The 21,914-nt window shown below is 39.7% G+C and overlaps 2 protein-coding genes across 3 annotated transcripts in view; one reads left to right on the top strand and one right to left on the bottom strand.

Annotated features, from left to right (window-relative positions):
- Positions 1–998: 998 nt before the first annotated feature.
- Positions 999–16,008, bottom strand: RFC2 (replication factor C subunit 2). Its single transcript, XM_060693178.2, has 11 exons — positions 15,840–16,008; positions 12,872–12,941; positions 12,003–12,044; positions 11,019–11,125; positions 10,752–10,853; positions 9,185–9,285; positions 6,152–6,309; positions 4,998–5,063; positions 3,976–4,056; positions 3,353–3,466; positions 999–1,296 (listed from the first exon to the last, which is right to left on the bottom strand). The coding sequence occupies exons 1-11, from the start codon at positions 15,953–15,955 to the stop codon at positions 1,186–1,188; spliced, it is 1,068 nt and encodes a 355-aa protein (XP_060549161.1). The 5' UTR covers positions 15,956–16,008; the 3' UTR covers positions 999–1,185.
- Positions 16,009–16,112: 104 nt separating this feature from the next.
- Positions 16,113–21,914, top strand: part of CLIP2 (CAP-Gly domain containing linker protein 2) — a 95,738-nt gene continuing 89,936 nt past the window's right edge. The window contains exon 1 of one of the 2 annotated variants that reach the window (XM_087889369.1): positions 16,113–16,316. The gene's annotated coding sequence lies outside the window, so the exon portion shown is untranslated. The remainder of the gene's footprint in view (positions 16,317–21,914) is intronic. The other variant, XM_087889355.1, reaches the window with a different exon arrangement.

Genomic DNA, 21,914 nt, shown 5'->3' on the forward strand with positions numbered 1-21,914 from the left:
ATAGTCGTTTACATTTATTTGTGTGTCTTTATATTTTGTGATTTTTTTCTCCAGTTCTTTCTCTTTTATTCTGCTGTTACCAGGTATTACAAGGTCCACTATTATTATTTTGAGACAGCAGCAGTCGCTCTGGTCAAAGGAAGATGACAGATTAATTTCTAGACCAAAAAAAAGCTAAAAAGCAGAAAAACAAGCCTTCTGCATACAAAAGGATCAGAAATAGAATTACATCTTTTAGTTTCTTTTCTTGGATTCTAGAAGGCTGGAGAGTACTTTTCCCAAAAAAAATAGTTTGGGAATTCCCCATTCCACCCCAGACACCCATACCGTTTTCCCCAAAATAAGACATCCCCTGATAATAAGCCCAATTGGGCTTTTGAGTGCATGCGCTAAAATAAGCCCTCCCTGAAAATATTTAAGCATATGTGCAGCTGGTCCCCACCATTTCCTCTGGTTAGGGTTAGGGAGACAGAGCTGGAAATCAGATAAGACGGCAAGAGGAGCCCCATCTTGCTCAATGCGCCCAAAATAATAAGACCTCCCCAAAAATAAGGCCAAGCGCTTATTTTGGGGTTCAAAAAAATATAAGACAGGGTCTTATTTTCAGGGAAACATGGTAGTTCAATTCTTTCTAAAGGATATGTACAAAATTAAACAGATTAACAAAATAATGGTTTAGGGTTGTCAAGAACAAGTTTTAAAAGCAAAGTTGGAAGAAATTGGATTTTTGTTAGGATAGCATATTAATACGGTCACGTAGAAGAGACTACAGAGGCATGACTGAATCTAAGGGGCTTGAGAATTAATTGTATAAAGTTACCGAACGTAACTTAAATTCAGGACATAAGACAAATATATTTTAATCTTTGGTTCCATCTAATGCTATTAAAGAGGCTGAATAATTTAAGGAAGACTATTTTGATTCTTAAATGTATGAGAGGAAAAAATGTATTCACATTCCTGAACAATATCATTGGTGTAGTAAAATTTATGGTTGATACTTTTTATAACAAACTTTTATTTAACTGTAAAAAAACACAAATCGTAAGAGAAACCACAGCTTTGACAACTGTATTCGCACCCACCAACTATATGCTAAGCCGTGTACTCATACTTTGGTTGCACAAAGCAGCAAGTCAGTTTGCAAAAATCTCCTCCTTCTTGGCCAACTTGCCGTCCATCCTCTCAGCTTGTGGTGGGAGCAGCAGTCTTCTGACAGAGGCGGGCTAGTAAGCCTGCCATTTGTAGTAGCGAATTTACTCCTTCTACTATCTTCATGTGCGTATAACCGATTTCCTAATCAAAGGGGGAAGAAAAATAAAATTCAAATGAACTTCCTGTTTTTCCTGCTGTAAAAATACAACATTCCAGTACACATTCATGAAATCACAACCGTTGTATTTTCATGTTGCAGCTACGTATGCACATGCAAACTGAGATGTGGAAGAGGAAACCCCAGAGGAAATACCTCAACCAAACAAGAAAACTCACCCCTGAGTAAAGCAACAAGGGTTGCACTAAAACTATCCTCGGAATTCCCACCATCATTTGATGGAGACAGTTGTATATAGGTAGTCCTTGACTTACAACCACAATTGAGCCCAAAATTCCTGTTGCTTAGAAAGACAGTTCAGTTTTGCCCCATTTTACCTTTCTTGCCAGTTGTTAAATGAATCACTGTAATTGTTAAATTAGTAACATGGTTGTTAAGTGAATCTGGTTTCCTCACTGACTTTGCTTGTCAGAAGATCACCAAAGGTGATCACATGACCCAGGGACATTGCAACCATCATAAGTTCATGCCAGTTGTCAAGTGTCCGAATTTTGAACACATGATCGTGGGGACTCTGCAACCGTTTTAAGTGTGAAAAATGGTCATGGGTCACTTTTCCAGTGCCGTTGTAATTCTGAACGGCCACTAAAGGAATGATTATAAGTCGAGGATTACCTGTTGTAGAAAAAAAGGATGGATTAAAAAATCGTGATATGTCAGTAGATAGAAAGGCAGGGATACACCATCTCTGGACCAGGAGGCCCTCTTAACATCACTCCAGCACTAGTCACAAAGTTGGACTACTGCAATGCATTTACACAGAGTTTTTCTTGAAGTTCACCTGGAAGGTGCAGCTGGCCCAGAATGCAGGGACATGGCAGTCTTGGGCATACTTCAGTATACTCATATGACTTCATGATTATCTTCTCTAAAGCATAGTATCAGCTTATTTGGGGAACTGCTTATGTTTCATGGTCTCTGCCCATCCAGGAAGATTTTTCATTTATTATTCCATTTGTACAACCAACCATCTGATCTAAGCAATTCTAGGTGGCTTAAAACGGGTAAACGCATTCCAATAAAACTACGTTGAAAACCAATATGCATATAAAACTCATCTGTAATCCATTTAAAACAGAAAAGCATGACTTGCAGCAGAAATAATTCTACATCAGCTCAACACAGCCTTTGGTTGGAGCTCTCAATCACTGCCAGACCCTGAGGCAAAGTGTCAGAGCCATGTCTTCATGGTCTTCCTAAAGGCTGGTTTGTTGGGCCCATCCAAGGTCCCGGTTAGGGGGAGGGACATTATGTTCCACAGGGCGGGTGCCACAACAGAGGCTCTCTTCCAGGATCCTACTAAACAAAGCTCTTTGGCCAATGGGACCCACATGCCTTTCCTGCCACTTCTGGCAGAGATCAGGCAGAGTTGATGCACATCAAGTTCCGTCAAATAGTAAAACTTAGGAGCTGTCTTCTTTGTTACGGTTCCTGCCCTCTGGAATGAGATCTTCCAGAGATCCATTTAGCTCCCTCCCATTCCCACGAGGTTCTCTTAGACCTTTGGGTTGAGTGTTTCTGGACTTCTGGGTGATTGATTGATTGTACTTTATCTGGACACTTAAGTCATTTCAATTGTTTTTTAATGTTTTCCTATTGCAATTGTAAGGGTACTCAGAGTAATTGTACTAAACAAAATAAACATATCCAACCGACTCATGTATAATACGTGGCATGAATTGTGTGTGTGTGTGTGTGTGTGTGTGTGTGTGTGTGTGTGTGTGTGTGAGGCAGCTTCTTGAAAAACTGAAGATTCCTTTTAAGTTGTCAATCCTTCTGCTCCTAAATGGATGAAGAAATCACTTCAAGTGGAGCAAGAGAGAGATGTTTTGTGCAATTTTACTTTGGGATGTAATGGAATTCACTAGTACTCTTTTCACCTATTTAAGGAAGAAGTTTATACAGGATTATAAATGGATTTATGTAAAGATCCAGATGTTAGAAAGATTCCTTCTTCAGGCACTTGGCTTGCATAGCCAACCTTGCTGCTTACACCAGCAATATCCCACAAAACCTAACCTTAATGAACTCCAACTTCAGATATTCTGCCATTTGGAATGTTTTACAGACTCGGAAAATATTGCCGATGATGTCTTCAGGTGAGTAACCAAGCTTCCATAAGTGAGCAAGAATCTGAAGAAAGAACAAAACTATCAATTTGATGTCTTAACAGCTTTAAAGATGTAAATCCAATTTCTCAAACACTGTTTTTAAGACAGCTCAAACATAAACGAGAAGGAATATAATCACAATTAAATTATAAAGATAATGGACTTCAAAAAAGAGAACAAAGAGGAAGATTTGTGACTTTTTTCATGACCCCAGCCAATTGTTGCCTTTAGAACATATAACTAAAGCCATGGCCTAGGGCAGGGGTGACAAACTCGCGTCGTCACATTGTTGTTACGTGACGTGTCACAACTTTTTTCTCCTTCGCTAAAACGGGTGGGCATGGCCAGAGTGTGACGCATCCAGCCCGTGGGTCACGACTTTGACACCCTTGGCCTAAGGCAATATATAAAACAACCCACAAGCTCTTAAAATGGTTGTGAGAAAGAGATCCTTTTATAGGCTTAGTTCCTGTCCTATGTTCAGACCAAAAAGCAAAAGAGGCAAAAGATATGCACTCTTCTTGTGCCCACCTTATAAGCTTCATCAATGTTCGCATTGACACAATGGCCGATCATCTCCTTCACCAGCAAAGGATGGGGCTCATCACACACCTATGACAAAAACAGAAACATCATGAAGCCAAAAGCCCCCAATGCTATTGAAAACAGATTGAAAGCCCCCCTCAATGCTTCTGAAAACAGTTATAGTCCATCTCCATAAAGAAAGGTAAGTATCTGAACTACACAAGGCTGCACAGGTCCTATAAGACCTGGAAAGATATGGGAACTATTAGTCTGCTAAAGTGAAACTGGTTCAGGATAATTTCATATGAACTCAGTAAAACACAGCCCAATCTCTTCAGCTTCGTTTCAAACGAGCACAATTTTTTTAAAAAATGTGTAAAACAGATCCACTTTCCCCCTCAGGAAATTGGCATCCCAATTCATGATCTACATATAAAGTTCTTCCATGAAACTGGTTGCATATCGGCATTAACAATGACCAAAGTAGATGGTATAGTGTTTAGAATTCTAGTTCCAAGATTGGGGAAAAAATTAGCAAGACAACAGGGTAGACAGTATTGAAGTAAGTGGATCTAGAGTCTGATCTGGCATAAAGCAACTTCCTATGTTAGATGTGAGGTGGGACTATCACTCACATGGTGATAAAATTTTTCTTTGAGGAAGGCATTCTTAATATCAGGGTTTTTTTGGTGGGGGACTTTTAAAAAGGGCAGCAAACAAGAGGTGCCAATGCAAAAGAAGAATCATGTTACCTTTAAATACAAGACAATAAAATACATTTTAGGAGGCAATTTTCTTCAATGTAACATCCCTTCCACCATTTTGCCAAATGGCCTTTACAATTTTGAAAAAAATTGCAGATCTTACTAGTTCTGACGGGCAAAAGAAAAACTTCCGAAAGAACAGAATATATATAGCTTAGAACTATGGAGTCCTTGGTGCTCTTTGAACTTGGCTGTTTGCAGGGATTTCATTACCCAGCCATGTAACATCATCAGTGCAGTTTTAAAGAAAAAACTTTAATTAACCTTAAATACATTCTCACTATTGATGAAACCAAATCCGGAATGGGTAGATTGCAAGTTGTTTAGTGCCTGTTAAAAGAATGAAAACATACTATCATTACTATATTAAAAAAAAAAGTTATCCTTAAAGTTTTAAAGATCTACAGAGTTTCTCAATCAGGAAAGAAAAATATCTGGATGTGACTAAAATGGCATGATTTTTGTACAAAAAAAGAGGTAGGGGCATGGTTTGCAGAAGTTAATTTTTTAAAAAGTCTCAAAAAGGGGAAAGAAACTCTCCCAATAAGAACTGAGCATCAACAGTGGGCATAAATCAATGGCTGGCAGATTGCAGCATTGGAAAGAAATCAGGAAATGGAATATTGCAGATTTCCACATGAAGCCACTTAATACTTTGTACAAAGCCATCACGTGAATAGTTATAATTCAGCGTGCTGAAAGAACATTTTAATGACAGTGGAAATATTACAATTAAACTACTGCAATCATCAGGATGGTAGACAATACTCCCACTTTGGTTCTATCTGAAAAGGCCAACTAATTTTCACTTTGGGATGACATCAAAATTTGTTTTATCCCAAATGAGTGGTCTTAATAAATTTAAACCCCATTGAAGTATTAAATTTGGAACATTTCTGTGAGGAAGCTGTAGTATGTGGCCAGGTATATGTTAGACAATGTGCCAACTCTTTTCTCCAAGGAAGGCAGCCATGGTCAAGCTTCTGTTACTTTCCACAAAGATTTCAAGCTGACCCATGAAATTATATTGTGTTCACAAAAGAGATTGCATTGTCAGCTGTAAAAACTGCCACAGCTAGGAAGACTTGATTTCTATAATGCAAGTTAATCCAACCATTAATAACTGTGTAAATTGGACAGGCAGGGAGGGAGGGAGGGAGCTTGGATTTTCAAATCAGTAACTTTCTTGTAAAGCATTTGTTATGGTTTTTGCTATATCAATATTGTATCTGCACTATATGTCACCAGCAGAATCAAAAGACTTTGCTATCCATTTGTTTCTCCAGTGCCCAGTTTCACCCAACAAAAACAGGGGAAAGTACTATATGGCAAAGCTATTTAATTTTAGCAATAGCAAATTCCCGTCTCAACTTTGGATGCTGACAGAATTAAAGAAGCTGCAGAAAGACACTACCCACCTGTCTCATGTCTCCCTGGGCTGTGAAGATAATGGCTTCTAGACCATCATCTGTATATTGTAAGTTCTCCTTCGCAATGATTTTCATTAGCCTCATAAGAATCTGGGCATCTGTCAGCTTGGTGTATCGCAGAACTGCACAGCGAGACTGGATGGGTTCTAGAGGGCAGTGAATTTAGAGGCGAAATTACATTTATTTCTTGTCTTTATTATTTTTACAAATAATGCAAGGTGCCAAACATACCTAATACAGGTAGTCCTCGACTTATGCTCCCAAGTGAGCCAAAATTTCCATTGCTAAGTGAGACGGTTGTTAAGTGAGTTTTACAATCTTTCTTGCCACTGTTGTTAAGGAATCACTGCAGTTGTTATGTTAGGAATACAGTTGTCATGTGAATCTGGCTTCCTCATTGACCTTGCTTGTTAGGAGGTTATAAAAGGTGATCACAAGACCCCAGGACACTGCAACTGTCATAAATATGAGGCAGTTGCCAACCATCTGAATTTTGATCACGGGACCATGAGGATGCTACAATGGTCATAAGTGTGAAAAACAGTCATAAGTCACTTTTTCAGTGCAGTTGTAACTTCCAACAGTCACTAAACAAACTGAAAGACTAATTGTACCTTTCCCCCCCAAAATAACAACAACAACGAGGTGAACGGGGCTAAGAGTGTGTGACTGGCCCAAAATCATTCAGCTAGCTTTCATGCCTAATTGTTTTAATGCAACTGAATGCATTGAATTAAATTAAATGCAGTTGTTTTAGGAACACTGGAAGAAAATCATATTCAGCATCAACCATTTGTTCATTTATCTTTAAAATGTCTACCATTGACCAGTAGCAGCTGCCAGGATTTGAGGTAGGAATTTCACCTAACACCTAACCCTGTTGGGAAATGCCAGAAACTGAACCCACAGTTTTCAATTATGAGAATATAGTCTCTTTTCGATTTGGCCTATGTACTTTGCTTTGCATAAAAGGAAGTTGGTTTTAGCACCCGTGTCTGTGTGGACTGCGGCAGAATGGTTCAACATCCTTTCTAGATTTGAATTGAAGCTGCAGTCAAGCACAGGAGATTTTGATGTCTACCCTCTCTTACTAAACCAAAATCACAGGTCACCAGGAATTGCTCCTGCCCAAACCTCTATTTACATCAGAGTCCCCTGCTACATCATTCCTTAAAGGTATTCAAAACCAGTATTACTTGTGCACTGCTCCTCCTATGAAGGGAATCCAGACCAGTGCACAAATAAATAAAGCTTCTTAAAGACCAGAAATGAAGGACCCCACCAGAAGTTGGCAAACGGGCTGCTTATGGCCTCTGGAGGGCCTCCAGGGTGGTGGGGAAGGCCATTTTCACCCTCCCCAGGCTCCTAGAGAGGCTCTGGAGCCTGGGGAGAGCAAAAAACGGGCCTTCCCCACCCACCTCCAGGCTCTCCGGAGGCAGGAAACAGCCTGTTTCCCTACTTCCGGGTGGCCCAGAATGCCCGAAAATCAGCTGGCCGGTGTGCGCATGTACGCCAGAGCTGAGCTCACGTGCCCACCGATATGGCTCCGTGTGCCACCTGTGGCATGCGTGCCATAGGTTCACCATCATGGTCCTATACCATTTCAGACAAATGGTTGTCCAATCTTTTCTTAAAAACCTACAGTACAGGAACACCTACAACTTCTGGAGGCAAGTCGTTCCACTGATTAATTGTTGTACTGTTGACATTAGTTCACTCTATTTTATATTTAATTTAATCCCATTTTTTTTTCACTGTGCTCAACAGAATTAACAAAATAAACAACAGAAAGCAAAATTTGTAAAAAAGCAGCCATCCTGGAAAAGATGTTACCTTACAATATTGTTACCCCAATAAAAAAGCATATCTTAAGCAACTATTGAAAAGTAGATGGTATGGGAAAAGTCACATCTCCTTCGAGTTTCATACTTAGGATGCCACTTTAGAAGGCCCCATATGAAACCATAAGACAGAACCACAGACAGGACCACAAGATGGACTTCCCAAGTGATTCTAATGCTTGGATCCTATTGGATTCAATAACCTTTGAAAGTATTTTTTAAAGTACTTTCATATTTAAAAAATCTACCACCCACTGAAACCATGAACTCAATAATGGGACCAAGATCCAGTACCTACATAAAGAGGCATAAAATCATGCTAATTAAGTTCTTCTTAATTAGTTTTAAAATATGCAATTCCACACTGCTTGAATGAACCAAACAGACCTCTTCAAACATTGTTTGCAGCACACCAGCCATCTTATTTACTCTGGTTCAGAGATTCTGGGATTTTTTCACCTTTTGGCTCAAGTCCAGTTTTCATATTATTAAGTGTTTACATACTGTGAGGTCGATCTCACATCACTGTACAGTGTTTGCAATCTACTGTTTTTGAAGGGGAACCACGTGAGAAGATCTCCTGCCTATGCACATGTTGCAAGTGGCTATCACAGAGGCTCCTCACATGATCCTCTCAGTGATGTGCCAAATAATTATAAACAATGCCACCCTGGGTGAGTGAGAACATGTGCAATCTCACAAAGCATTTACACAGTGGTTTTTCAAAATGTTCAAGACCATTCTACAACTGCAATTTTACAGCAGCTTTTCAAGCTTGGTTGTTATTAGAATGTCTGCATATATGAGTTAGAGCAGGGGCCTGCAACCTTGACAACTTTATGCATGTGCTGGCTGAGGAATTCTGGGAGATGAAGTCCACAAGTCGTAAAGTTGCCAAGGTTGCAGACCCCTGAGTTAGAGCCAAGAATAAACTTCTGAGGCAAGCCCACTGCAGAGTTAAGTTTCAAATGTAGAACTTCTATTACTCCCACCTGCCCTTTTACACCAGCCCCAAACGACTATGCCTTACAAGAATTCTCTTATAAAGCAAAAGGACATTGCCTTTAAGCATCTATCTTTACTTTGATGCTTGCATTGTGATAATAGAAATGTTTATTTCCGATCTAGGAATAAGTGAGAGAGATCCACTCCTCCTTTCCAAGTGGCCCATAGTACTTACCTATGATTTTGTCAGAGGCATTGCAAGCCAGAGCAAAACGAGTCGTTTTAGAATAAATTTCCATAGTGCGTCTCAAGGCTTGCTGGGCTCCATCTGTCATGCTGGTGGAGGAACAATAGAAAGGGCAAAATAAATTTAAGCCATGTAAAGCTCACCAAAATGCCTGTCATCATTGGACAATATACCTTGTCCAGGACGTGCTATTTACTAATGTAAACAGTTTCACTCTGCCTGACCTTAAAGAAAACAGGTTTGTTTTTCTTATTTATGCTGCATAAGATACAATAACAATCATTGCCATATTGCATCAGCCGTAGTTACAGGTAGACCTTGCTGACTGCCCCATTCAGCAACCATTCAAAGTTATGACGGTGATCATTATTACGAAGGTGTGTCTTTGCCTAACCCAGTGTTTCTCAATCTTGGCCGCTGGACGATGTGTGGACTTCAACTTCAACTCCCAGAATTCCCCAGCCAGCTCTGTTGGCTGGGGAATTCTGGGAGTTGAAGTCCACACATCGTCCAGCGGCCAAGGTTGAGAAACACTGACCTAACCTGTTCCCTCCCCCTTTGGGGAGCAGAGAGATTGAAGAGGAAGGGAAGACAAGAGAATAAGAAGGCACATAATGGAAAATACACTTTGAAATAAATGTTGTAGCACTTGGAGTTGGAATCACAAGCACGCTACACAGACAGCCTGGTGTATTCCCTAGTGTGTGCCTAATTACTTTCTTGTAGTCTCTTCCCCTCCAATGAACATAGATACAAACGTTAATATTCTTTTTGCTAATTATCCCAGTTGTTGGGTGAGCACTCCAAAGGGCAGGGGAATGGGAAAAAGAAAGCACAGTCGCAGTCACATGATTTCTCACTTAGCCAGTTCTGCTTAATGAAAAAGCTGCTTGTCCCAATTGTGGTCAGTAAACGAGGACTACCTGCATATGTTCTGAAATGCACCTTGTGCTTTATACGAGTTGTGCCATGGAAAAACAGAATCACTCTACCATGCATGGAGAATTTCTTTTTAAACAGACAGCAATGGCTTAACCGTCTAGAAATAACTATTTCTTTTCCTCTCACTAGGATAGTGGACCTTCAGTTCTTAGTTTGTCTGCCAAAGTCCTCCCAAATTTCACCAACAAAATAGAGTGCTTTTTTGGCAACATACTTCTTTTAAATTAATTTCAAATTGGTAACACAACTGTACCAGTGGATATGCCTCCCGTGGTTCCTGAAGCTAAAATAGGAAGCATAGTGCCCAGGCTTTAAATGTTTGTCAGCTTCTGCACAAATGGAAGGGATAGGAAGAGGTTTCCTTTGCTGGAAACTACCCAGCCTTGTGTTTCAGTAAAAAATGATCTGGGACAGGGTGATCCCACCACTATACCACAACTGAGAAGTACACAATGGAAAAGTAGAGCTCTTGCAAGTATTTAAATAGTTGCTTAAAAGTTGCTCTGGACAGGAAGCTAGGCACCATATAAATTTAATAAAATAAATACTGTGAAATTAATGAGTTATTATACAATATAGGTGATTGTTGGAGTGAGGAAAAAAACCTATTCACCTGTCTGCTTCATCCAAGATAATTATTTTATGCCGGCCTTTTGGAAGTGTGACTTTTTGTTGCGCGAACATCTTGATTTTGTTCCTGACCACATCAATGCCTCTGAAAGTAAAATGCTCAGTTATTACTGAATTGTTATTCACTGATATTAAACCTTGAGAGGGGGCAGCATGATCTTTGCAAGCTATTTTAGGAGGTCTTGTCAGTTGAAGAATGGAGTAAAATTGCCTAAATTAAACCCAGCTCTCCCTCTAACTTTTGATTCACCTGTCATTTGATGCGTTGAGCTCCAAAACGGCATCTTTCAATGCAGAGCCCAGAAGTGCACGAGCCAGACAAAGAATGCTGGTGGTTTTTCCAGTTCCAGGTGGGCCCTTAAAAAGAAAAGAAAAATATTCCAAAAGGTTTAGTCGACCCATTGTTAGAGACAACTTGGAATTTGGAAATTTTGATGTTATTTCTTGAAACATGTCACCCATAAAGGTTTAATTCTAGAAAAGCTTGCAGACTTAAAGTATAATCAATGAGAGTTAATTACACAAGTTACTGGCACAAAAAATACAGTAAGTGCTAATACTTGTTGTATTTTATACCTAATAGTTACTTAAGGGATTGTCTCTCCCCAATTGTTTCTATTTGTCCTATCTGGCAGGAGGAGCATACTCTAGGTCAGAGGTCTTCAAACTTGGCAGCTTTAAGACTTGTGGACTTCAAGTCCCAGAATTCTCCAGCCAGCAAAGCTGGCTGGAGAATTCTGGGACTTGAAGTCCACAAGTCTTAAAGCTGCCAAGTTTGGGGACCCCTAGTCTAGGTAGTGTCAGCTAGGGAATGTCAACAGATGGGAACCACAAGGAAAGCATTTTCTGTTGTGGCCGCAGCCCATAGGAACATCATTCCCTTGTGATTAGATTAGCCCAATCCTTGCTGGTCTTTCAAACTTGCCTTTTGCCTTACCTAGCCCTGGGCCTAGGTAACAGCCAACCTCCTAACTATGTGGATGATAGGTTAGGTTATGCACAGCTGCTAAGTGTTTCTATTTTTATTTGTTCTTATATTGGGTATTTTGTGTTTTTATTTGTTTTATTGTAAGCCACCTAGAGTCACGTAAAAGTGAGATCGGCAGCTATATAAATTGCATGAATGAATGAATAAATAATGGGAGTCTCATAACTACCTTCTTTTACCAGCCTGTGACTTACATTTTTAAAGATGGCATTTAGCTTGGAGACAAATTATTTTGTCAATACTTACAGCAATAATAATATTTGGAACATTTCCTTCTCTTGCAAACACCTAGGGAAGAGAGGGAAAAAAAGGATTGTTACGTTAATTGGAAATGCAAGTTTCTGTACTTGAAAATTACAGTATGTACTCCAAATTTTGGAGAATTATGACCATCAGTGTTTTAAAACCTCTTGCAATTTTCTTATATTTTTTGCCTTCCATAATGGTCTTCCATACCTATCTTCTAAACAAGTTCTCTTTTTTAAGTTTGAAATAAGATTTTACAGGTGGTAATATAAGAAAAGGAACCTCTTACTTTTCTATGTTTAAATTCTGTACTAAAGAATCATCTTCAATATGTATTGAGCAAGTAACAAACAAAGAATTCCATACAACATGCTGTCACTTATGGTGATAAGTGCCCTCAGTTTTGGTATTCAGACAAGTACTTAAATACAGGATTGTATCCATTGCTTTAGCCATCTATTACTTTTTTTTCTCCTACCCTTTGGCATTGTCTCATGGTAAACAAAAATACATAAAAGAGAGTATCGGAAAATGATTCACCCTCTGTGATTTAGTGCCAGGAACAAAAACAATTTAGAGTCCTTATAATAACAACACTTCCTAAACTGGGTCTAGAAACAATGTTTGAAATGAGCCCAACATAGAGTGCTAGAGCATTAGCTGTAGCCATAGGCAACCAAGAATTCCACACAGATATTTGGATATTGTCGTCTTCTAAAGCCAACAAAGAAATGCAGCTCTCCTTCATTTTGGTGCCAGCTCATTGCAGGAAAATAACTCCCCTAGTTACAAGACCTACTTAGACCACATCTTAAAATTTCACAGCCATTGAAAGAAGTATTCTTCTTACAAGAAAGTGGTTTTCATACCTCTAATCTGCTAACAGTGTCTTCATTGCCAACAATTTCCGACATCTTCATTGGCCTGTATTTTTCAACCCTGTTGGACAAGACACATTAACACTCTTCCCCTGTGCCAACGGCAAAAGAAAGGAAATGCAGTTGAAAGAGGCTGGGAAACTGGGGGAACTGAAGCAGAAAATGAAGTTTGGAAACAAGTATGGAGGGGAGAGGGAGAGCAGGAAAAAGAGAAATTAAGTTAGTAAGTACTAAAATAGTTTCCCCCAATTGGGATCATCTAGTTGTATTAAACAGCATATTGCCTGGGTTCATACAATAAGCTCAATTCTAAATTGAGGAGTAGGACAAAATACAGTGGCTGATTTCACATGGCATATTATGTCCACATCATGTTGTGGTGAAAACCTGGTTCCTACAACATGCTGACCATGTTGTGCAAAATCAGAGATTATTTTCTGAAAACATAGGAGCATGTTGGCTGGCTAGAAGTTACACATTTTGCAGTCTTAAAATATCTGGAGAGCTTCAAGTTGGGGAGGCCAAATTGTATGGGGTCTCCTGCTTGAGCAGGGGTTGGACTAGAAGACCTCCAAGGTCCCTTCCAGCTCTATTCTGATTGATTGAAATCAAGAACTGCATCCATTTTTTTGCATCATAAAATCATAAAATATGGATAATCAATGCAGGAACTTAGCCCATAAGCTTTTATTTTCGGTAAAAGCCATATAATTGTTTCCAAAAACACTTGGAAGGACCAATAAGGGAAAATATTGGTAGCTCAGGGTAGAAATGAGAAGTCCTTGGTGCTCTCTGAGCTTTATTTTTTTGCAGACATTTCATTATCCAAACTAGGTAATATTTTGCTTGCACAACATAAACAGATCTGTTCCAAATCTAGCAGCTGCTGGTGCCCAACATGCAAAGCTTTATTAGTATTATGAACCGGCCAGAATTTTCTGTGACTTAGTATAACAGCAACTCTGAGTCACTGGGAGTTGGGCAGCAGACTTATTTAATATTGTTATTCTGCACAAATAAAACTGCTTGCTTGATGATAGTTCTATGGCAGCATCAAACACAAACTGTTGAATTTTGAAAAAAAAACTAAATACAGGTAGTCCTCAACTTGCAACCGCAATTGAGCCCAAAATTTCTGTTGTTAAGTGAAATATTTGTTAAATGAGTTTTGCCCCCCCCTTTACCTTTCTTGCCACAGTTGTTAATTAAGTGTATCACTGCACCTGTTAAGTTATTAACACGGTTAAGTGAATCTGTCTTCCCCATTGACTTTGCTTGTAAGGTCGCAAAAGGGGATCACATGACCCTGGGACACTGCAATGGTCATGAGTCAGTTGCCAAGCTCCTAAACTTTGATCACATGATGGGGACGCTGCAATGGTTGTTTGACAAATGGTCATAAGTCCCTTTTTTCAGTGTTGTAACTTTGAAACAGTGGTGAGTTTCAAAACTTTTTTACTACCAGTTCTGTGGGCGTGGCTTGGTGGGCGTGGCATGGCTTGGTGGCCATTCCCACCCCACTCTAGGGGAAGTTTACTGCAAAATCCCCATTTCCTCCCGATCAGCTACGATTCGGGAGGCAGAGAATAGATGGGGCGAGGCCAGTCAGAGGTGGTATTTACCAGTTTGCCGAACTACTCAAAATTTCCACTACCGGTTCTCCAGAACTGGTCTGAACCTGCTGAAACCCATCTCTGCTTTGAACGGTCACTAAACAAACTGTTGTAAGTCGAGGACTACTTGTAGACTGGTCTTGTGAGAGTTTATCTGGGATAAACATAGAGATTAAGTAAGAGTAGCATGGAAAAATCAACCAATAACCCAGAAGAAATCTATGGCAAACAATTTTCAGTTGCCAAGAAAACTGACAGGCTATGTAGTCCACTGGAGCTTAATTTAACATAGTTGAGAAGGGCTTCAGCGCAGTATGCAGATTAGGTGGGTCGTGTGAATGCTGCCATCCCAACTACAGGTTCCTATAAAGCCTCTCTCCCTCTACACATATATACACACACATACACATATGTAATTTTTTATTATAGATAAAAATGTGCCATCCAGTTCAGTGGTGGATTGCTACCGGTTCGAGTGAACCAGTAACGGCGGCGGCGGGAGGCTCCGCCAACCTGCACAGGTGTCATCAAATACACTCTGTGCCTGCGCAGAAACTTCTGTGCATGCGCAGAAGTGGCACGCACACGAGCGAACCGGTAGCAAAGGTAAGTGAAACCCACCACTGATCCAGTTGGGGGGGTCAACTTTTTATGACCACCTTGATAGATTTGGTCTATCATTAACCCTGGTCTTTCAGGTCTTCCAGCAATGACTTTCTGAAATGCCTCTGCAAAATCCGTTTTATAAACGTTTTAAATAATCGATCCTCATCATTATATTTTCATGCCACCTTTTAAATATGTAATTCTAAGTTATGAACTTACCTAATACTCCTTCCTCCTAAAATTCCCCCCAACAGCAACAACCCTGTAAGGTGGATGGGCTGAGAGTTACTGGCCCAGAGTCACCCAGCTGGCTTGCAGGCATAACAGAGTCCTACAATCCACCATCTTCTGATTTCTATAAGCCCAGCACCTTGACCACTACACCAAACTAGCTTTCATTTCCCTCCCAAAACCTAGAAATGCCAATGCAAACCTCGGTCGGCCACTAGAGGGCAGGAAAAACGCTTTTAAGCACTCCCTCGCTCTCTGCTGCCACCTAATGGCCCTTCAGAGTTTTGCAGCCCAAATCTGCTAAGCGGCTCCCATGCAATGCCTCGCCACTCACCTCCCCAAAGTCACAGTCTTAACGCTCCCACAAAAAGAACACCGGCTTCCTATTGCTGCGCCATCAACCGGCTTTTCCTCACCTAACTGTCCGGACCCGCTTACTCCACGGCTTCCCAACCCTCAACAACATCCTTTGGTGGGCCTGCCGTTCCCTCCCCGGTTCTATTTCTCACCAGGGCAGTTCATAATGGCCGCTCCCGGCAGGAGAAGTAGAAGTAGATGCGACATCAGCAGCGCTCCCGCCTGCTTTCCCTCCTTCAAGCGACTTCCCCGTCTCGGGTGCCGCCATTAGGGTCTTCCCGCCGAAAGGTTTCCAAACTCCGCCCCCTATTGACGTCAAGAAATGCGCGGGAGGCCATTTCCACTGAGGGCAAAGACCGGGTTAGTCATGCGGGTTTCAAAAACTGACGCTCGCGCCATCCCTGCTGTCAATTCTTTTGCCCTTAGTTGGGTCCTGATGTCGCTGAGCGTCCTGGTGCCCATCAGTGGAGTTGGATTGAGAATCTAGATGTTGATCGTGGAAGCTGTGACTCTACGATAAGAACCCACCTGGAGGAATTCTGATTTAATTCAAAATGATTATGACAAATAGTTTCTTATTTTGTATGTCTAAGCTTTCACTTGCTACACGGCAGGCAGAAATCCAGCCGGTGAGGTTTTGTTTTTCCTTGTCATTTCATCTTAGTAGGAGATCGGGAGGAGCAGCATTTGGTCGTGTGTATGTGGGGTTTGTGCCCAAGTCAGCCATGGGACAAAAATGATGCGTTAGCATTGCAGAAAAAAATTAAGATTAAGGAGAAATTGGACAGCCATTATTCCGGAATAATATAAGGTCTCCTGCTTGAGCAGGGGGTTCTAGAAGACCTCTAGGGTCCCTTCCAATTCTTATTCTGTAAACCGTATTGTGTTACATTCAGATGTGGCAATGGCTGTGGGTATCCCAGTAGCAAAGAGAAATAATATATATATATAATAAATATATAATTTATATAATTTAACATGCAGCAACACATGACAGCAACTTCATTGCTTGCAAAGAGTGGTAAACATAAAATCATAAGCATCACCTTAAAGGGATTAATATGCAAAGCACAGAGAGACAGAGAATGTGCTATTGAGCTGATGAATTTGAGTGGACTAAAGTTATCTCTCTAAAAGGACGGCGCACACATGCCTCTTGTTTTCCTGTTCATAAATTTAATAGCTGCTGCTCTGGAGCGTTAAATGAGCATTAAGTATTGCCCAATAGTGTTGCCCAAAACTTGCTATTGCTCAGATTGTTGAGGCCTTCTACTTCAAAAAGAGAAATCAACTCTTATTAAATAAATGTTTAGGTATAGCCTTCTTTACTCCTTTACCTAAATAGTTAATGTTGGGACTATGTGAACCATCCTTGTGGTTTCCATGACCACAGTATGGAAGTGGTTTGCGCCAGACAACAAGGGGGAAGAAGAGGGGATTGGTAACACCACATGCATCACGGTGCCATTGCACAAAAGATACACTTTATCTACTCCATATCCCTTGTGTCATGTTGTGAATGATGCATATTACATCATTTGTGACATTAATGTAATGACACACATTGCAATGTGTATAACTTTGTCCTGACTTCTTCCAGATGCTTATGGTTATGGCTTTTTTCTGGGATTTCCCCCCTCAGTTCTTAGTGGTGATCTATCACGTTACTAATCATATCCAAATCTCCTTGGCTTTATTCAAGATCAACTAAGATTGATTGGATATTGCTACTTGCCTCAACGTTTTGAGGTCCTCAGCAACTTGACATGTTATTAAGGACTTAGAAAATTGGGAATATTATAATTGTATTCCTTGGAAATTGTTGAGATCTGTGAATAGCAGCCCCATGTGTTTAACTGCAAAACTGCAACTGGCAGTTTTTTTCCCCCGTAAGGGAGGTGCACTGCACTGGCCCTGCACTGAATCTTTCCTCCTGCTCTGGTCATTGGGTCCCCCTCCACAGGAAGGAGAATGGAAGAGCTTCCTGTTGATGTTCTACCTTGTGCCAAATGACAGAATTGCAATTGTCCCGCCAAGTTGATCATAGAATCCTCTATAGAGGAGAAGGAGGCAAATGACTCTGTTCCTTTTGTATCTTGTGTGAGCAATAAGATGTTCCTGAATTCATTTCTGTTCTATTCCTGTGTCCTAGATTATTTAGCACCAAATACTAGATTCTGGTTCTCAGTTCCTGGGTTATCTCAAATAGCTGCTTTAACAGCCCAACACTGTTTTGATTGGATTTGCATATTGCACTTCATCCATATGTCTTTTTTTATTTTGTATATTCAGTGACAGGTCATTTTGGTTTCTAAACCCTGCTTTATAGTTTAGCATTATTGCCAATCCAGCCAATTATGGCTTATTTAATGAACCAAATTAAGCAAGCTATAGCTTAGAAGACTAAGCGAACCAGGCCAGAATTATTTTGCAGTGTATGATTCTGTTGGAAGGAATTCAGTTCATTCTGTTCCTTTTTTTTACTCTGTCCTTGCAATCAAAAAGAAAATCAGTTTCACCCCCTTCCTATCAGCCCACCTTCAAAATGATGAATGAGTTGTTTCTTTTTCAGAAGCTGAGATTGCAAACCATTAATGCCAAACTTCTTGGCAAATAGCCAGCAAACAAAAGTCCTTCTTGGGTGTCGCTCAAGCTGTTGTCGCAAGAATTGTGCAGTACCTGTTCAGAAGTGGGTTACTGATTTGCGGCCTCATTGGGTCAGAATAATAAGTTGTTAGAGCTGGCTTCTCTTTGTACTGTCTTTGTCTGCTTCAGGGATGACCTTGACCTGAAAATGATGGATAAAGCAGCTGTAAGGTAGATGGCAGCATATGGGTTACAATAATAGGGAGAAAACTGCAGATTTTTTCCTGCACCACCCTTCACTAAGCAGGCATCCTCTGGTTGTGATGAACTATAAGTCCCATCATTTTCAGCCATTATAATAAAAGACATTTGAAGGGCATCAGTTTGAAGAAGGCTGGGCTATACCTTAGTTAATACCTGTCTTTCATTTTGCTTGGTGATACAGGAAGTACCATAAGGTATACCTGAGAGCCATATTCCAAACATAACTTAGGGCACCAGGGTGGAGTAGGTTGAAGTAGGGTTTCCACTATTCTCTGGTTGTTCTTCTTTTTCCAAACCTCTTTTGTTCTGCATGTTGCTGTTGCATTTCTTGGAATGCAAGAAAATTGTGGGGTCTCTGACTAGTATGATCCATACATGATCCATCTATGTCTTTTTTTTGGCTTCAACTCATTATGCATATTGACACAATTTTGAGGTTCTCTATGAGAAATAATCTATATATGTGGAAAAATGTTAAAGAGCAGATCTAAGAGCTGTATGGTAAAGTTTCTTCTGAGTAACCCAGTATGTTTTAATTTTTAAAAAGGAATCTAAGTAAGCAGCCCTTTATGCAGAATTGCAGTTTGTAGCCAGAAAGGGTATGTTCTTCTGGCTTGCTCCCAGAAGTTGTGGCTGTTCCAACACTGGAAGCTTTTAAGAAGAAATTGGGCAGCCATTTGTCTGAAATTGTATAAGGTCTCCTGCTTGTGCAGGCAGTTGAACTAGAAAACCTCCAAGGCCCCTTGCAACTCTTTTATTCTGTTATGCTCTTACAATATCATGAGAAAAAGAAGATATCTAAAGAAGGTATTTCTGATTTTCTTTCCAGCAGTTACAAAAGTAGTGATCACTATTCCCTTCCAAATTACACTGTGTGGCCCAGATCATCTATCTAGAAAGGTGTCTTATTTAATAGGGGAACTCAACAAACGAACACAGGATGATGATTCCGGTCCAAAATTTGGCTTTATCTATGTATAAAATCTAAACTATGAGATTCGTAAATCAAAACTGATTTTTTAGTAATATGGACTGAACTTTCTTCAACGAACAATTCCATTCCATGATTCATATTGTATTGATCACGTGAACCTTTTTAGCTCAGATTCAATAGTGATTCTTAGCCCATTGTGATACGTATATATCAGATTATTCATAATTTATCATTGATATTTTGGAAAGTAATTTTAAAATGTGAACATATAGGAAATGGTAAAGATTTTTTAAATTTCATATTGGTTTTTTTTCAGGGTGCAGTTTCGCCATATATTTTTTCTTTAGGGTAATTAGTAAAGATGCCAAAACTAACTGATTTGATTAGAGACAATGGACTAGACAGCTTTATTAGAGACTGGAAGCCATTTGTGGACTTTCTACGTGTTAAATACAATAACAGATGGTTGACAGAGGGATTTGAAGATTAGTGTAATATTTGGGCTAACCTGTTGAGTGTTTCTTTTTTTCTACACATATTATGATTAGATGCTGGGTCAATGGGATTGTTAGATACATAGATATATTTTCTCATCTGGAATATTTGTTTATTTAATATAGTATTTCTGTCAAATAAAGATGGGAACATTTATAACTATATGTAGACTCGTAATATAAGGGGAGGAGAACCCATCAGTTTTTTTCTATTTTTCAGGTTCCAGTTGGGGTAGATTCTTTATGTTCAGTGTTAGATATATTTGACATGGATTTTTTTTCCTCCCCCCCCCACTTTTTCTACATATATTTTTCTTTTCTTCTCTGCTAGTGTTGGATGTTTGTTTTTCTGTTTCTCCATCTTGTATTTTATTATTGTTGACAAACAAAAATAAACACGTTAAAAAATATTTTTTCTTTGAGGTGATTTCGACTTAATGAGTTGAAAGAAATATAGACAAAAGAAATGGTGTGTCCATTTTGATCTTCCCTCCACAAACACCACTAGAAAGCCATTGGTTCCTAAACTGTCACATACTACATCTTGGTTTGGCCAAGGCAGTTCAGCCATGTTGGGCAAACACCATATTTTCCAGCCCAACTTACCTCATAGGAGTGTTGTGTGGATAAAACTAAAAGACACCCATATGTACGTTCTTGAGTTTCAAGAGAAAAACCAGCATATAAATCTTGTAATTGGTTAGTACAGGTAGTCCTTGAGTTACGACTAAAATTGAGCCCTAAATTTCTGTTGCTAAGTGAGACATTTGTTAAGTGAGTTTTGCCCCATTTTATGACTTTTCTTGCCACAATTCTTGAGTGAAACACTGCGGTTGTTAAGTTAGTCACACGGTTGTTAAGTGAATCTGGCTTTCCCATTGACTTTGCTTGTCAGAAGGTTACAAAAGGTGATTACATAACTCCAGGACACCGTGACCATCCTAAATATGAGTCAGTTGCCAAGCGTCTGAATTTTGATCACATGACCATGGGGGATGCTGCAATGGTCGTAAGTGTGAAAAACGGTCATAAGTCACTTTTTTCAGTGTCATTGGAATTTTGAATGGTCACTAAATGAACTGTTGTAAATCAAAGACTACCTGTAATGGGAGGACCCCATTAGAATCATTACTAAAGCCAATGCATTTAAAAATCTGTCCTGTAAAATGAATGGAATGTTATAAGAATAAAAAGCAGTTTCTTCAAAAGATGTAAACTAGTTGGAGTATATACACTCTGGTATATACAACATATAAAATAAATTAACTTGATATAGAAAAATAATACATTACAATATGATTCCATAAAACATGGTCAATCAGGAGAATCTCCAATAATATGGTATCTTTTTTTTTTACTGTTGTGTTTTTCTATGTATTATTTAAGTACAGCAGTTTGCGTATTATGTATTTATTCCTGCTCAGAGCCTGTGGATACCTGCTGGTCGTTTTTATTTATTTTTCAGATTCTTTTTGTGTTCCTCTGCATTTTTGCTGCTGTGCATCATTTTCCTTCTTATAACCTTCTTTTTGTCTCAGAAGGTATAACAGCACCTGGCTCACTTTCTCTGCGTGCACAAGCTAAGCAGAATCAGGTCTGGTTAGTAATTGGATGGGAGACATCAAAAGACAAGCAGGTCCCTAAGTAAGCCTGGGAAGTTGTAAAACATCTCGGAAGGCAGCCCTGCAAGATGTTGCACCTGCCTGCTCAAACAACAGCCAGCTTTACTCAAAACAGGCATCTCTGAATTAATTGATAGCAATTAAAAACAAGGATGCTTGCTGCTCCTTAAGGCAACTACTGCCTGATTCATACTTGAGCCGCTTTCTGAATTGACACATTTTCTGGGTTTGCATAACATACTGTACATCAACAAAATGGGTTTTGCACAGCCGAGGGGAAAAGCCTAATCAAGACAAAATACGTTGGGCGATTTGTCGCTTTTGTTT

Source organism: Pantherophis guttatus, chromosome 1, assembly GCF_059756535.1.
Source record: "Pantherophis guttatus breed Tessera chromosome 1, ASM5975653v1, whole genome shotgun sequence".
NCBI lineage: Eukaryota > Metazoa > Chordata > Lepidosauria > Squamata > Colubridae > Pantherophis > Pantherophis guttatus.

Coding starts and splice junctions, on each gene's coding strand:
- RFC2 (XM_060693178.2), bottom strand. CDS start 15,955: ATGGCGGCACCCGAGACGGGGAAGTCGCTTGAAGGAGGGAAAGCAGGC. Junction 6,310..9,184: donor TGCCTCTGACAAAATCATAG/GTAAGTACTATG, acceptor ACTGCCCTCTAG/AACCCATCCAGTCTCGCTGT. Junction 5,064..6,151: donor CCCAGGGAGACATGAGACAG/GTGGGTAGTGTC, acceptor TTCTTTTAACAG/GCACTAAACAACTTGCAATC.